The sequence below is a fragment of the Dendrobates tinctorius genome, unplaced genomic scaffold (assembly GCF_039654945.1).
Source record: "Dendrobates tinctorius isolate UK_male_01 unplaced genomic scaffold, ASM3965494v1 ptg000025l, whole genome shotgun sequence".
Lineage (NCBI taxonomy): Eukaryota > Metazoa > Chordata > Amphibia > Anura > Dendrobatidae > Dendrobates > Dendrobates tinctorius.
The window spans coordinates 19,196,548-19,210,424 of NW_027361693.1; the positions used below are offsets into that span (position 1 = coordinate 19,196,548).

At 42.4% G+C, this 13,877-nt stretch overlaps 1 protein-coding gene across 3 annotated transcripts in view; it reads right to left on the reverse strand.

Annotated features, from left to right (window-relative positions):
* The window catches only part of LOC141084631 (cadherin-10-like), an 879,938-nt gene that overhangs the window by 553,849 nt on the left and 312,212 nt on the right, over positions 1 to 13,877 (reverse strand). For all 3 annotated transcript variants that reach the window (XM_073569456.1, XM_073569455.1, XM_073569457.1), the window contains one exon: positions 3,311 to 3,662. In XM_073569456.1, the coding sequence (XP_073425557.1) occupies positions 3,311 to 3,538 (228 nt within the window). In that variant the 5' untranslated portion in view covers positions 3,539 to 3,662. The remainder of the gene's footprint in view (positions 1 to 3,310; positions 3,663 to 13,877) is intronic.

Genomic DNA, 13,877 nt, shown 5'->3' on the forward strand with positions numbered 1-13,877 from the left:
TTCGACCTGGTAATAGGAACATCAAGGCCGATGCCCTTTCCAGGTCATTACAGTCATCGGAGAGGGATGAAGTCCCATCCCATATTATCGAGCCTACTAAGATGATCACCGTGGCTCCTGTGAATTTTGCTATTCCTCCGCCCGGTAAGACTTTCGTCCCTCAAAACAGGCGTACAGAGGTGTTGGGCTGGGGGCATTCCTCCAAAATTGCAGGACACGTTGGGACCAAAAAGACTCTCTTGCTGCTGTCTCGGTATTACTGGTGGCCCACGCTTCGCCAGGATGTGATGGACTATGTTGCCTCGTGCACAATCTGTGCCCAGAACAAGGTGGCTAGGACTTTGCCCGCCGGTCTTCTTCACCCATTGCCAGTTCCTGAGGTCCCCTGGCAGCAGATCGCCATGGATTTTGTAACTGATTTACCCCGCTCAGCCGGATGTACCACCATCTTAGTCGTGGCAGATCGTTTTTCCAAAATGGCCCACTTCATTCCCTTACCGGGACTACCATCCACCCCGAAGTTGGCCGAGATCTTCATCCACCAGGTCTTCAGGCTGCATGGTCTTCCTCAGCGGATTCTGTCGGATCGGGGGGTCCAGTTCACCTCCCGCTTCTGGAGGGCTCTCTGCCGGCTTATGGGTACATCTCTCGACTTCTCCTCCGCATACCATCCTCAAACCAACGGGCAAGTGGAGCGAATTAATCAGGTGTTAACCACCTACCTACGTCATTTCGCCAACGCCCATCAGGACAATTGGGTCGCACTCTTACCTTGGGCTGAATTCTCGCACAACAATCATCCCAGCGAATCTACCACCAAGTCACCTTTTTTTGTGGTAACCGGTCAAAACCCAGGTATTCCGTTACCTTTCTCCACGTCTACAGGAGTACCCGCAGCCGATTCTCTTGCTAAAGAATTCTCACAGATTTGGAGAGAGACCAGGGACGAGCTCAAGGGTGCCAACAACCGAATCAAGAAGCATGCAGACAAAAGACGGAAGGATGTGCCTCCGTACCATCCAGGTGACAAAGTCTGGCTTTCTACTCGACATATCCATCTGAGAGTTCCCTCTTATAAGCTGAGCCCTCGGTACATTGGGCCGTTTGAAGTGATTGGACGCATTAATGAAGTGGCTTACAAACTGAGGTTGCCTGCTTCGCTCCGGGTTCCCAACGCTTTCCATGTCTCGCTCTTGAAACCCGTAGTCCTGAATCGGTTCCAACCAGTTTCCATCGTCCCTCCTTCACCTGTTATCTTGGACAACGTCTTCGAGGTCAAGGACATCTTGGCTATGAAAAGAGTCCGGGGTAAGACCCTTTTTCTTATCGATTGGGTGGGTTTTGGTCCCGAGGAACGGTCCTGGGAGCCCCGGGAGAATGTCAATGCGCCCCGGATTCTGAAAAAGTTTTTTGCCAATCTCAGTAAGGGAGGACGTAAGGAGAGGGGTACTGTGACATCGGCGGCTATGCCCGCCGATGTCCCTTCTGTTGCAGCGCGCACCGCAGCGTTTCCCTACCTGCGCGCTCCAGTCCGGGCTCGCGCCCGTCGTCCACGCTCCCTCACGGCGGCTCCTGGCTCCCGCTCTCTGTTGCGCGCACGCCCCCTCCCGTCCTCTCTCTCCAGCTGTGGGTGGCGCTGAGGGGCTGGCCTGGGGCACGCACTTCCGGGGGTTGGTATATTTCAGGCGTCCTCGCTGTTAGGAGGACGCCTGATGATTGTGTAGCAATCTGGCCCCTACAGTTCTCCTGTAGTTAGTCCAATCTCTGCCTTATCCTTCCTGCCTTCCTCTGTGTCGTTCCTTCTCGCTCTCCCCAGTCTGTCCAGGCTCTCCTTTCCTTCCATTCCTTGTGGCCGTTCCCTGTCTCCAGTTCGCCCTGATCCTTCCTCTTGCCATTCCGTATTGTGTCCTTCCCTGAGCCACCTGTCCTGCTAGTATCTCTGTCCGCTGCCTTCCCAGGCCTTTTGTTCGTGGAGCCATCCCTCTTGGTTCCGGCTATCGTGCCTCCGTCCTCTGTGGTCCTGCCCCAAACGGTCCCTGTATAGGGGTCGGTCTTCACCTGGCGTGCTCGGCCCAGGGGCTCCGGATCCGCGATCGAGAGGGTCCACTCTCTGACATAGTTCTCGTCAGCATTACAGCTACTTGGGTGGACTTGTCCTATCATCTTTTTACCTGCTTATGCTGAAGAATTAAAGTTGGATTTTATGAACCTTGCAGCTGCTATACATCTTGTTGCATTGTAAGATTCTACACAGCAACTTAGGCTGAGCACTATCAATTACAATAAATAATAATCGTACGGGTAAGTTGCAGAAAAAAATGCAACTAATACCCTTGCTGTTCACTATCCCCTGTAAGATACTTGATGAATCTTCTTTCTATTACTGCACATTGCATATTAAGGATGTCGCCACTGCCTTGTAGAGATGTTTCAGGCCTAACCGCACACTCTAGGCCAGGACTTCAGAGTACCATATTGGTGAGAGTATGGCTAGTTTCACACTACCATATGGAGGAGCTGCGGAGTGATGCATATTTCCTCCATGAAGCACCACACACGGTCGCACTTCCTCCGGTCAGCTCCGCCTCATCAGCATGCGGATGGCATACCCTATCTTTAGCATTAGGTATGTAGGCCATGCTGATGTACGCGGATGCATCCGCATGTGTCGTTTTGAGAGTGCGGCAACTGCACCAAAATGCAACACGTTGCGTTCGGCGCAGGTCGCCGCACCATCAAAACGACGCATGCGGAGGCATCCGCATACATTGGCATGGCCTGCATACCTAATGCTAAATATAGGGTATGCCAGCCGCATGCTGATGGAGGCGGAGCTGACCGGAGGAGGTGTGGTCGTGTGTGGTGCTTTACGGAGGAAGTCTGCATCCCTCCGCAGCTCCTCCATATGCTATTGTGAAACTAACCTTAGCAGCAGAGGTGACTGGAGAGATGAGAGGTGAGTAATAGAATTTCTTAACCTTACACTAAGGTTCAGCAAAATAGCGTCCATTTTGTTAAATTTGTGTAAAGCAATTTACAAAAGATACGCTTTATACAATGCAATTCAATTCTACTAAAATAAATTTACTAATTTCCAGTGCAGTTCTTTTCATATTAACAACAAAATCATCAACCTGTTCCTTTGTGGATAACATGAATTTGACTTCTACAACCCACATAAAGTTTTCAAGATATAAACCATGCTCTATTAAATGTAAAACGTATCATAATTTTAAAGTTGTGACATAAATTCTTCACAATTACTCAAATACCAAAATATAAATATTAAACTAAACCAAACAATACAGACCTTGCCTACATATTGATAGTCCAATCCAGTATACTCCTCCAGCAAAAAGAATTGATTCCACATCCATCCACGTTTCTGCCGATTAAGCAGTTTGCCATCGTTTACAGGGAAATGATGCAATATTTGTTTAGGCTGATCATCTGAAGTCCTTTTAAAGTAGAGTTCAGCACAGTAAGGATTTGGTTTAGAAATCCAAAGCAAAAGCATCAACACAGGACAAGGTATCATAGTTTCAGTCTCCCAAGAGATGTTAACTAAATAAAATAAAGTTTTGACAATATTTCCAAATTTTCTTTAGTTCACATTTTCCAGCAATAATAAGTTCATCTTTATTAACCCCATGATTTCAGATCTGAAAGAAAGAAGAGAATGGATTTTTTTTAGAAATTGTAATACTGTGTTAGAAAAAACTTCCAGGCATGTTCATAGTTAACATTTTATAGCTTTACCAACTCATAGAGGAGATTTTAACAAACTTGCACTAAACATATGTATTTTATACGTTGATACTTTTGGTGAATCTCAGAAATGTATACAATTATTGCTTTTCTAAATCCCTTGCTTAGTTTGCTCTTAATAGCTGCATTGTTAACTTTAGTTTTTGCCACTATATAGATGAAGTTAATGAAAACATTTATTATTCTCATCATTGTGCCATAATAGCTTTTCAGTATAATTGGAGGTATACTATTCTCTCCATGTTTCTGTTTTCTGTTTTCATAATCCTTAGTTAGCTAAATATATTAAATGTTTAGAATATGTTTTACTCATACTCATCTACTCATAGAATGGTGCCAATGCAAAACCATATGGTTCTAAATATGGGTAAAAGCTTGTCCTTATTGTGCGCTATATTCAATCATAAAAGTTTTGTTTTTGGAAAATAAAGCAATAAATGAAGCACTGCTGACATAGTATTTAGGTACAGCATTCTGCATATAGTACATTGAAATCAAGTAATAACACAGTAAATTGAAAACCTCTATTAGTTATAAACTTACAGTGAAGAGCAAAAGGGTGACAATGTTTTAAACTTTTGACTTTCAGGTTCCATACCTTACCATCCATTACTGCTTTGATCATTAGGCTACCATCATTCTATAGACAATAATCTTGGCCATCTCATACATAAATTTGACTTGCAACTATTTTGCATATGATTAGTTATACAGATTCTTTTCATGTCACTGCATGTTGCTGTTTTGCTTCTGGTGGTGGAAAAATATTTTCCTTCCTGAATATTACAAAATACAACCTGTTCTCACATTATCTAATAGCTCAGTGCATTATTAGGTTGATTCTCAAGTAAAAGGTTTGAAATTAAGGAGCTACCCTTAAGACAATTTACCAAGAAAAGAGCTCATCATCCAGCTCATCGATATTATTCTTTTGGCCAAGAAAATTGCCAAACTGCAGAATGTGAGTGCCATGGCAGTTGGAAGAATACAAAACAAAATCCAGCAATCCATTTATAAGCCAAAAAGTGGACATCCAGGCAAAATATCAGAGTCAACAAGTCCGCTCATCCCAAGATCTATCTGGCACAACAAACAGGGCAGTGGAGGTGGTGCATATGCTTCATAATAATGAGATCACAGACATCGATGCAAGAACCATGTGACACACATTACACAATTCTGGAATGGTGGCTCGAACAAAGGTGAAGAAGTCTCAACTAATTTGAGATTGCAAACAAGTACGAAAAGTGGACATTTAAATATTTGAAAAGGGTGATTTGGAGCGATGACATGAAAGTCAATAAACTAGGCTTTGATCGGTGCAAATGGATCCAAATGAAACAATCCATGCTAACGAATTGAGAAATTGAAGGAAATGTCAAGTCTCAATGTTGTGCTTATGTGAGTATCCTACAGGATGAGTTACTTTGTACATTCAAGTACTATGGGTATGAAAATGACAACGACAATAACAAGAAGCATAATTCGAGTTTGGTGAATAAATGGTTCAATGACAATGAAGTAGAGGTGCTGGAATGACTACCAGACCTTAACCAAATCTGACACTTGTGCACTGTTAGCAGCAAGAGCAGGTGAGGCTGATAAGAGTATTCACCTGCCAGTGCCTGTGCTATAAATAAAAAAAATTATGTGGGGTTTCTTCTGTTCTTGGTAACCAGTGCAGGCTAAACTGCACTGGTTACCAAGAATAGAAGACACCCCACATAATAATAATAATAATAATAATAATAATAATAATAATAATAATAATAATAAACAACCATATTCCTCATCTGTCTGACAAGAAGATAATCCTCCTATTCCCATGTCACCTGTAAAAAAATAAACAACTATATTCCTGTCCTACAAGAAGGTATTCCAGTTGTCCCGCAACGAATCTAGCTCTGATACACCTAGATGCCATGATGCAAGCGTTCAGCCCGGCAGTGTCATGACTCTGTTTTTGGGTGTCAAAAGATGAGGGGCTACTTCCCTGTCCATACTACTATGGGCTCTTTAGCACACCCTGTTCCCTGGATTTCTTCTCATGATGAATATACCAGGCCCGCGAACCTTGCCTTAGCTCTGTAATCCACTCTCGGTGTGTACCCTTCACTCACCCAGTAAAGAAGGGAGTAGTAGTGTATCATAATACACCAACCAGACTATCAAGGTAATACAAACAAGGATAAAGAAAAATACAAATCACACAAATTTTCACACATAAACATCAGAGGTAAACACCAGGGAGTATAAGATGCATTTAAACCAAAGTAGGAGAAGAAAGGGAATTATCACACACTCAAAACCTAGCAACAGTCATAGATAAATTCACCAAATGCCTTCTCCAACAACAACCACCAATAACCTGCAGCCAAACAGCATAGCCTAGCTCTGGCAATGAGTGCTAGCCAAGACCCAGTTTATAAAGTAAATGGGAGTGGTTAGCAGTGCACATCTGAAAGCTTCCAGGAGTTTTCAACTGAGATTAATCCCTGCAGTGCTAAAATAAATTTACACCATTTTATATAAAGGTGAAGTGATACTAATTAGTGCAGGAGTAGGAGAAATCAGACTCCGCAGTCTTCTGGCTCCTGTCTGTAGCCGTACCTGTGACAGACAGCCAGCAGAGACACTGAACTGCATATCATAGCACAGCATCAGTGTCTAGTGGTAACAAGAATAAGGTGAGCAGTGTTCATATCCAATGAATTCCATTCACTTCATTGATGTCACTGCTAGCATGAGAAAGTTTGCACACCCAAGTCACGATGAAAATGAAGTGAACATAGTTCATCGGCTATGTTAAAATTGAATTTATTTAATGTGAAATCAATTAATTTCACATATAAAATGTATTTGCGGCACTCACCAATACAAATATATAACTTGTCCTTATCTCAAGCGCATAAGCATGACAAGGAGTACCCATGAACAACACATGACCATTTCACATCATCCATAACAAGTTTGTCGGGACTTAATTGAATGCGTATTTTTATGCTCTTAGATCTCTCCAGACCACAAAGCATATTAAATATAATGTAAACAAAGAAAAAATACTCGGCTTTCACCTGTCATGCCTCAGAGGAAGCCCCACAGTAGTTTGGACTTATGTTTTAGTTCAATCATGGATGTGATGTTCACTGACATATTTTATCCATTTCCTAATCTCTGCCATCTTTGGTGTCTATTGCAAAGAGTAAGCTATGTGGCATAGGTTTTGCAATCTTATCACATTGTAATCTAGCCTGCACAGGAGATAACAAAGATAGCACGTGCCAAAAGATGCCAAAGAGGAAACAATGAGGACAGCTCTGGGTATTGAACTGAAGAAGATAATTGGACTAGCGTGGAATTGTGTGTTGGGATAGGTGAGGGTCAGTTGAGTATAATGTGTTCAAAGTTAATTTGTCACAAATTGATCTAGTTTATTTCTCTCTCTATTTCAATTATCTCTATTCCCACCATATTAATTAGAGATCTCAACAGTCAAGAATTCATTTTCTGACAAATTTGGGATATTGGCATTCTCAGGAAAAATTCCACAGAAAATTTTGTCATGCATTTTCTCCTGTTACTCATGTGAAAATAAAAATGGGGCTAAAATATTTTTTTTGTGGGAAAAATTTGATTTTTTTTATTTTCACAGCTCAACATTATAAATTTCTCTGAAGCCTCTGAGGGTTCAAGGTGCTCACTGCACATCTAGATAAATTCCTTGAAGGGTCAAGTTTCCAATATTGGATCATTTGTGGGGGGGTTTCCACAGTTAAGGCACCTCAGAGGCTCTCCCAACGAAACATCGCATTCGGTATCGATTAAAGCCAAAAAAGTCAAATGGCGCTTCTTCACTTCTGATCCCTGGTATTTCCAAACAGTAGTTTTTCTCCACATATGTGGTATCAGTGTATTTAGGAGAAATTTCACAACAAATTTTTGCATGAAAAATGTGTTTTTTAATTTACACAGCTCAACATTATAAAACTCTCTGAAGCCTCTGAGAGTTGCACATGCTCACCACACATCTAGATAAATTCAAAAAGGGGTTTTGTTTCCAAAATGAGGATATTTGCAGGAGTTTCCACTGTTTAGGCACTTCAGGGGTTCTCCAAATACAACATAGCAACAACTATTCGTTCCAGCTAATTTTGCATTTCAAAGCTGAAATGGTGCTCCTTCCTTTCTGAGCCCTGCCATGCGCCCAAACAGTAGTTTTCCACCACATGTGGGGTAAGACACACTCAGGAGAAAATGTGCAACAAATTTCATGGTACATGTTCTCCTGTTACCCTTTTAAAAATGAAAAATTTGGGGCTAAAGTTACATTTTTGTGGGAGAAAGTTAAATGTTCATTTTTTCCTTCCACATTTATTCAGTTCCTGTGAAGCAACTGAAGTATTAGTAAACTTCTTAAATGTGGTTTTGAGCATGTTGATTGATGCAGTTTTTAAAATGGTGTCATTTTTGGGTATTTTCTGTCATAGAGGCTCCTCAAAATCACTTCAAATGTGATGTGGTCCATAAAAAATAAGGTTTTGTTAATTTTAGGGAACAATGAGAAATTGCTGATCACCTTTTAATCCTTCTAACTTCATTGCAAACATTTCAGATATTTTCAGATATAAACACAGATTATATCGAACAAATTTTAAGACTATCATAAATTACAATATGTCACAAAAAACAGTCTCAGAATCAGTGCGATACGTTGACGTGTTCAAGAATTATTACTAGAGATGAACGAATTTGTTCAGGTCCCTGCTTGTTCGGAAAGCTATAGCGCTTACTGAATAAGCTGCAGAGGAAACCAAGCTACTGGCTGATCAGCTCTCTGGCGCCGCTGCTGCATGTGTCATGGCTGTGTCACTGTCACAACACATGCATGCAGAGCCCAACAAACAGGCTCTCCATGCATGTGTTGTGACTGTGACACAGCCACGACACATGCAGTTGCGGAGCCGAATAGCTATTCAGCCGGAGCGATCCAGTTGGCCGGGTTCCCTCTGCACTTATACGGTAAGCGCTATAGCTTGCCGAATAAGTGGGGACCTGAACAAATTCGCTCATCTTTAGTTATTACCTCATAAAGTGACACTGGTCAGAATTGAAAAACATTGGCCTCATCACGAAGGTAAAAGCAGGCTTTGTGTGAAAAGGTTAAATAATATTTTTTGTGCATGTGGGTATGTGTTGGTGTGCATAAATATGCAGTTTGCTTGTATGTATTGTATGTATTGTGTATATAGTGCTTTTATATTTTAATTGGCATGTATGATGTTCATAAGTTGTGTTTTTTCTTGTGCCTTTGTGTTTATGTAGTACAAGTTGAATGTAAAAACACATAGCTATATGTGTATTTGAGTGTGTATGTGCAATATAATATTGATTAGGTGCACATATGAATAACCAATTTATTTTAATAGCCTGGGGATATTCCTCTTGGTGAATTGTGTTTCTAATTGTATACACACGTAGACCATCCTGAGTCAGTCTCAGATCTTTTAATGAGAATGAATATTCATTAGTGTTAATCAGACAAATAATAATAAACAAGGCCTTTAGAGAGAGCCATTGGTATGCACCGCACTAATACATCAGTTGACAAACTGCTTGAGTTCGGGAACATTAGAAAACATGTTAAATGAACAATAACAATGGCTTCTTCTATCTGTTTCCCTGTCCTCCAATCCATCTGTCTATCACACATCTAAATTTTTTACTGAATTTTCAAAATGTTCACATAAACATCACACATTGTTATGGTTAGTTCATAGTGGTATAGCGCAAAAATTTTGTTTGATCATTTAACATTTTTGAAAAATTGAAATAAATGAAAATGCTTCTGAAGGTGACATTGATCTGAATCTAACACCAAAATGAACAGGTTTCGCATGAACATAGATGATAATTAAAAGATCAATAGAGATTAGCAGTATGTTTTATAATCTGATTTATCATTTCACCAGTCTGTAAAGTATAATGGAACAATTCTCTGATGAATCGCATTCCCCAATGAAGTTTTAAGGTTGTCGCACCAAGCCAGATTGAGAAGTGAAGAAATGCAATATAAAAAAGTATTCTTCCCTGTCCAAGAAATAAAACAGATGTAACATTTCTTAACCTACGGCAAAATAGGTTAGCTATACCATGTCACAGAAATCTGCAGAACTCGCTAGCTGGATACTTAACACTACACAAGCCAATGAACATGTCAAGTCTGGTGTTCAGTTACAATTTTTTGCATCAAGATATCTTGCTGCGTCTTGATATGTATGTCATATAAATAAATGCCACATCTATAGAATACTGTAAGGGTACCGTTACACTTAGCAATGCACCAGCGATCTCGACAACGATATGACGCGGTCAGGATCGCTGGTACATCGCTAAGTGGTCGCTAGTGAGCTGCCACACAGGCAGATCTCACCAGCGACATAGCGGGGGTCGGGGATCGCTACCTACCTGTCAGACGCGGCGATCCTGACGTCCTCCCGCCCACGTCCACGCCTCGCTCATCAGCGCCACAGGAAGCGCAACAGGAAGTGACCGACGAGAAATGATCCAGGATGTTCTCGCGCGACCAATGATAATCAGCGGGGGAGCCGGTCGGAGGTAAGTATCACATGCAGCGATATCGCTAGCAATATCGCTGCTGCGTCACAAAATCGGTGACTTTACAGCGATATTGCTAGCGATATCGCAGTGTGTAACGGGGGCTTAAGGGCTTATTCTCTAAAGTCCATATGAGTCGCAATGTTATTGTTTTCCCATGAGTCTTCGATCTGTCAAGTGTCTATTCAGATTTAAAGGGAAGGTCACAACCAGTTTCTTGTTCCTAAAAAAAAACATTAATTAACTTTACAACTAATCTCACTGACCCCTTAATTCTGAGTAATTCTTACTAATCCAAAGAAAACAAACGTTTTTCTTATGGTTGAACGTTTTTCAAAAGGTTAATCAATGTATACAATGGTACTGTTTAATGTTATAATCAGGGTTATTAACCGCTATCATTTTAGTCAACAAAAGGGTAATAAAGAAGTTAAAAAAATGTGAAAATAGTTGTAGGAGCCAACACAAGCAACCAAGGAAAATCAATAATAGAGCAAATGACAAGGTTTGACAGAAAGGACCATCAACATGAAAAATGTCAATAGTATAATAAAAAAGGATAGCATGAGATGAGGGGAAAATATTAAGAAATCATGGGAAACTAAAGTAATTGGAGTCAGGTAAAAAGGGATAGATTGTGAATAAACGACATGAAATGTGTCACGGATGTGGTTTGTGGAACCACTGTGCCATGGACCATGGAGAGCCTGGAGGAGCTTAACTAAGCGATCACCTGACTGTTAACTAGAGCCTTTGATGGTGAGGTTGCACTTGGCTCCCGATGAATGTCAGGTGCCACTTTAGGACAGACCAACGGTCGTGTAGCAGCTGGATGGAGCTGCAGGCAGAGCTTGCATTAGAATGCAGCTGACCAACTATGTATATGAGTGCAGCAAACAGAGTTTGTGTCAGAGTGCAGCAGACAGACTTTGTGCCAGAGTACAGCAGACAGGGTCTGGATCAGAGTGCAGCAAGCAGGATTTGCACTTAGAGTTCAGCAGGCAGGAATAGCACTAGAGTGCAGTAGGCAGGATTTGCATCAGAGTGAAGCAGGCAGGATTTGCATCAGAGTGCAGCAGGCAGGAATTACACTAGAGTGCAGTAGGAAGGATTTTCATCAGAGTGCAGCTGGCAGGATTTGCATCAGAGTGCGGCAAACATGAATTGCACTAGAGTGCAGCAAACAGGACTTGCACTGGTATGTGACCTAACACAACGTAGATTGTAAACAGGAAGGTAGATCAGGCATCTCCCCAGTGGTGAGAAAGAAATATATACATAATTTCCCACAGCCATTGGCTGGGGAGGAAATAGTAATAGCATGTGTTGACCCTTTAAGAGGGCGGGAGCGCACACGTGTATGCCCTAAGGACATGGCTAGCGAACTGGCTGGAAGCATGTAGAGCATGGGGAAGGGAAGAACTGTCTGCAGCATGGGTGAGTGAAGAGAAAAACCAGAGACCCTGTGTGTCAGAACAAGAATCTGGCATGGTGCCAACAAAATGGAAGTTGTGTCATTGAAAACGCAGTTTGCTTAAAAGGGAAAAGTAAAAAGTAAGACATCAGAAGTAAGATGATTAATTCAGAAGTTATGGTATATGTACAGTATATTTGATATACCATTAACCCATTTCTGACATATGACATACTATCCCATCCATGTGCCCTGGGCCTTAATACCCATGGACGGGATAGTATGTCATACCCCATCAGCTGTGCTCGTGCGGGAAGCGTGGCTGATCGCAGAGGGGTGTCAGCTGATTATCACAGCTGACACCCGGCACTAAGTGCCAGGAGTGGTCACGGACTGCTCCCGGCACTTTAACCCCTGGCACACTGCATGCAAACATGACTGCAGGGTTCTGGAAGCAGGCAGAGGGGCTGTCAGCTCTGACCACCCCTCTGCCTTTGGATCGGAGACCCCGTGGCATGACGCAGGTCTCGATCGCTGCCATGGAGACCCAGAGCCATCATGATGACATCTGGGTCTCCAGGCCTGAGAGACTTCCTGTCTTGCGCAGTGCATGTCAGGAAGTCTCACAGGTCAGTGCACAGAAACTGCAGCATTGACAGCTTCAATAGCATGCAGCCCTGTACACTAATAGAAGCAATCAAACTGCACAAAATGAGTGTCCCATAGTGGGACAGGGTGTAAAGCTAAGAATTAAATAAAAAAATTAAATAATTGTAAAAATAATAATAAAAAAATCAATATTTATTCCACCAATAAATCTAATATATAAAGCTCAAAGTGTGTATGTATGTATGTATGTATGTACTAGCTGAAGAGCCCGGCGCTGCCCAGGCATAGTAACTAACTGTGGTTAGTTATAGCAAATTATAATTATCCTACATCCCATAGTCCCGTGCCCATATACCCATCATACATATCCTCCATCCCATTGTCCCATGCCCATGGGTGCGTATGTATGTGAGTATATGTGTATGTCCGGGATAGGCATCCGCACCATCGCAGCTACAGCCACAAAATTTGGCACAGTCACACGTCTGGACCCCGAGAGCATCCTAAGCTATGTTGTGAGGTGAAATTTTAACCCTGCGCATTCCAATTCACCAAACAATTTTGCCCCTATCTACATACTGGGGAAAAAGTGTAAGCGCGTCAAGCCCTGCCCCTCTTCATGATGTCACAATGGTTGCCATGGTGACCCTGATGTCATCATAGGTTGCAAGCCTCGCCGCTCGTTATGATGTCATAATGGTTGACTAAGGGATGGAGGATGTGTGATGGGTATATGGGCACTGGACTATGGGATGGAGGATATGTATGATGGGTATATGGGCATGGGACTATGGGATGGCGGATATGTATATGGGCACGGGACTATGGGATGGAGGATGTGTGATGGGTATATGGGCACTTGACTATGGGATGGAGGATATGTTTGACGGGTATAAGGGCATGGGACTATGGGATGGCAGATGTGTATATGGGCATGGGACTATGGGATGGAGGATGTGTGATGGGTATATGGGCACTGGACTATGGGATGGAGGATATGTATGATGGGTATATGGGCATGGGACTATGAGATGACGGATATGTATGATGGGTATATGGGCACAGGACTATGGGATGGAGGATGTGTGATGGGTATATGGGCACTCGACTATGGGATGGCGAATATGTATGATGGGTATATGGGCATGGGACTATGGGATGGAGGATGTGTGATGGGTATATGGGCACGGGACTATGAGATGGCGGATATGTATGATGGGTATATGGGCACGGGACTATGGGATGGAGGATATGTATGATGGGTATATGGGCATGGGACTATGAGATGAAGGATGTGTGATGGGTGTATGGGCACTCGACTATGGGATGGCGAATATGTATGATGGGTATATGGACATGGGACTATGGGATGGAGAATATGTGTGATGGGTATATGGGCATGGGACTATGGGATGGAGGATGTGTGATGGGTATATGGGCACTCGACTAAGGGATGGAGGATATGTATGAT